The following is a 3,720-nucleotide window of genomic DNA, read 5'->3' as shown; positions in this document are numbered from 1 at the left end:
GAGAGAGAGAGAGAGAGAGAGAGAGGTGCCATCTTGTACTTTGGCTGAAAACTTTTTTTTCTCCCCAGGTCACCAAGCTATGAAGACAAGACCCTGTTGGTGTACCGCCGGGCCCCTCTCAACACACATGAAGTGTTTTTGGAGCTCATCTCCCAGAGATTGGGTCAGGTGAGAATTTGTCATTTTGAATAAATGTAGTCTGCCCAAAAACTTCAGTTTTTTAAATTGGCTGTTTCCTGCAAATGGTCTTTGAAATTAATGGAAAAGTAAGTGCAGCTATTTATTAGCTTAGCAACAAACTGAAAGATTGTTCACCCAAAAAATTTGTGTTAGCACAACTTTTTTTGGGATCCCCACAGAGTAAGTTAAAAGAGCTGTCTGTTTGCATAGCTGGGTGTGTCTGGGTTCCCCCCCCCCCCGAGTTGTGAGATCAGTTTGTTGTGCACACTTTAACATTTTGCTGTCCTTCTGGGACTATTTTCCACTCACTGCTCATTTCTTTATTCTAATTTTACTTATTCTTTTGTTTCTGACATGTTGTTGAAGAGATAGAGGCTTATCTTTTGCCCAAGGGGTGGTATTGGACAGTGGTGTGCTGAGGGTCTATGTTGTCCTCTCATTATATATTAATATATTGATATTGGTAGTGGGTGTTTGTCAGGTGCTCCGGTGTGGTTTACTCCTTTCAAACGTCTATCGTCCTGATCTCTTGTCCTTCTTTTTTATATTTGTTACTCTCTTATAACACCTCTAATCTTCGGCACTTATATGACCTTATTGTGTTACAAGTTCTGTAAAACTCTTTTTAAAACTAAAATATTTCTTTTTGTGTTACTCTGTGCCTTTATCTTTAAACTCCTACAAAAATTATACTAAACACTGTTTTGGTCTCGTTGACAGGGTTTTCAACTGATCACAAAGAAGAAGCCTCGTACGTCTGAGTCAGGCAAAACCAACTTGCAGCCTCACAGTTCAGCCTCGGGCTTCATGAGACCCAGTATCCGGGCTGTCGATGTAAGTGTTGGCCAGCTCAGCTCTTATCTGTTCATGGGACATTCTGTTGAAAATGAAAGTGCAGGATTGATTTGATTTTTCTCTCTCTTTCTTTCTTTTTCTTTTCATTTTTTTTTGGGGGGGGTTTCGTAAGGAGAAGTTTCCTCTTTCTAAAAAAAATAAAGACTGGCTCTATCAAAGTTTAGATTTGTGAGTGATTGGTGGGTGCTTTGGTGTGGTTTGTTACTTCTTTCCTATCTGTGGTTTGTTCCTTCTTTCCTATCAAACATCTATTATTGTTATCTCTCCTTTTTTGTTGTTGTTTATCTCTTGTAATACCTCTAATCTTCGGCATTTCTGTGACCTAATTGTGTTGTAAGTACCTTAAAATGCTTACTAAAGTAAAGTTCCTCTGCAGGTCGTCATCTCTACGTTATGTGTGGTCATGGCAGTTTCATTTTTACATAGAATATATATATGGCCGGTGTACTGTTTTTGTCACAACCACCAAAAACTTGTCAGTTTTCATATATGCAGGTTTTTTTAAAGGTGCCGTTGTTAAGGTCTCGTTGTTGTTTATTTTCTATGTTTATCAGTTTTTGTCATTTTTAAAGACCATATTTGACATTTTTCATATACTATTTGGATGCTTTTAAGTACAAGGGGGCTATCCTGAAAAATGCTGTTTTGAGAAAATCGAAGGTAAAGTTTTTGGACCTTTGTTTAGTTTCTTTAAAAGACAAGGAGAGTTTTCTCTATAAACAAACAAATATACACACCGATGAAACCAAACTTCTCCTATAGGTAGGGCAATGTCCACTTTTGGTGTAGGTTAAGATTTTTGGAAACCCTCGAAATCTGGGTTAGCCCGCTTGTCCTTAAAAGCGACCATTTCTAAATGATTGAATTTTTTTTAAAAAGTCATAGGTTTTGGTTCATGAAATTTTTACTCGTTCTTAAAAAATTTGTACAGTTCAGATACTCAAACCCACAAACACTTTATAGCCTTCCTTTTTTTCTGTATTTGTTGATGAAGAAAGATAAATAAGACTTACTGTACTGAAAGTTTCACATGTTTTTTTTTGGCCTTTGTACAGTAAGTCTTGGAGGGTGCTCTGATGTGGTTTTCCCCTCCTTTCCTGTCATCCTTATCTTCCCTTCTTTTTTGTACTTGTAACTCTCGTGTAACAACCCTAATCTTTTTCAATTGTATGACCTTATTGCATTACAAGTGCCGTAAAACACTTACTAAAACTAAAGTATGTCCATTCTTTGTGTCCTGTTATATACAGGAGGAATACTACATGAGCATCGGCCGCATCTACCACAAGGTGACGCTGAGTGGACAGACTGTGAGGGTCACCAGGTATTGGCCAAGGTAAGACAAGACATAAATTGGTTGCTTTTAAGCACAAGGAGGCTGTCCTGAAAAATGCTGTTTTGAGAAAATCGAAGGTAAAGTTTATGCCCCTTGTTCCGTTTCTTTAAAAGAAAAGGAGAGTTTTCTCTATAACCAAATAAATATATACACACCAATATAACCAAATAAATATATACACACCAATGAAACCAAACTTCTCCAATAGGTAGCACAATGCCCACTTTTGGTGTAGGTCAAAATTTCTTGATGTCCCCGAAATCTGGGTTAGCCCACTTGTCCTTAAAAGCGACCAATTGTGCATGATAGTGAAGGCTCGCTGCCAACTGTCTCAAAATTTTTGGTGGGTAGTTAGCAGGTGCTCTGGTGAGGTTTGCTCCTTCTTTCCTGTCAAACATCTATTATCATTAGTGCTCCTCTTTTTTTTTTATTCGTTACTCTCTTGTAATACCTTTAATCTTTGGCACTTACATGACCTGTTCGTGTTACAAGTGCCGTAAAAATCGAGCACTAAAACTAAACTGTCTTGAATTTCCTGGGACTGAACTGAATTTTACAACTGGGAATTTGAGAGGACATTTCATACTCTATGACAAAACCAGTCCCAGTTGATGTTCGTTTTTATGTAGTCTGGCGTTCATAATTATTGAAGATAAATCATGTCAAATCAGAACTTTCCTTTGTCCCAAATGTTCCTTTGATGTGTATGGAGGTTTTCCATGTACCAATAAAAGCACGGACAATATTGACCGAGATGGCCACCCATTGTCAAAGAGAAAAATGGTTGTTTAAGACAAGTGGACGTCTGGTCACAATGTTTTTAAAAAAAATACAAGGGAGGGAGTGGGAAGTGATCATTTGCCTAAGTCCTTGTCTTGGACAGGTGGCTTTTACAGCAGATTCGACTGTACAAACGACATTCTATACAATCACCGGAATTGCATATTTTGCTGGTTTTTGCCCCCCGCAGGCACCCACAGCCCCAGCTGCACTACGAGTACAGGTACCGCTTCAAGGCGCCCGACTCCTTCAGCTACGACGTGTCCTGGACAAACTTCTGCAACGAGCGTCTGGAGAACTACAACTGGAACCACCTGGACCAGTACATCTGTACCGGTGGGGACTGGGAGTATGGCCTCATTGACGTGAGTGGATGGGAATGAATTCGTTTGCAGTGATTAGGCTTCGGAACTTGTAATCATGAAGTTGCAGTGGTACTGGACTTGTAACCATGAGGTTGAAGGGTAACAAAACTTGTAATTATAAGTAGACCTGCATGTTTGCCGACAATCGTCTGAAATCCGACAATTGCGACGCGACCCGCGAGGCGGCCGATGCTATCGCTAGGC

General features: G+C 39.5%; 1 protein-coding gene across 4 annotated transcripts in view; it reads left to right on the top strand.

Annotated features, from left to right (window-relative positions):
• The window catches only part of LOC101847805 (GATOR complex protein Iml1), a 62,765-nt gene that overhangs the window by 34,092 nt on the left and 24,953 nt on the right, over window positions 1-3,720 (top strand). For all 4 annotated transcript variants that reach the window (XM_005093656.3, XM_005093657.3, XM_005093655.3 and 1 more), the window contains 4 exons: window positions 69-168; window positions 901-1,014; window positions 2,286-2,371; window positions 3,342-3,516. In XM_005093656.3, the coding sequence (XP_005093713.1) occupies window positions 69-168; window positions 901-1,014; window positions 2,286-2,371; window positions 3,342-3,516 (475 nt within the window). The remainder of the gene's footprint in view (window positions 1-68; window positions 169-900; window positions 1,015-2,285; window positions 2,372-3,341; window positions 3,517-3,720) is intronic.

Source organism: Aplysia californica, unplaced genomic scaffold (genome assembly GCF_000002075.1).
Source record: "Aplysia californica isolate F4 #8 unplaced genomic scaffold, AplCal3.0 scaffold00067, whole genome shotgun sequence".
Lineage (NCBI taxonomy): Eukaryota > Metazoa > Mollusca > Gastropoda > Aplysiida > Aplysiidae > Aplysia > Aplysia californica.
Note: the sequence above shows the minus strand (reverse complement) of the source record. Positions and strands in the feature narration are given on the sequence as shown.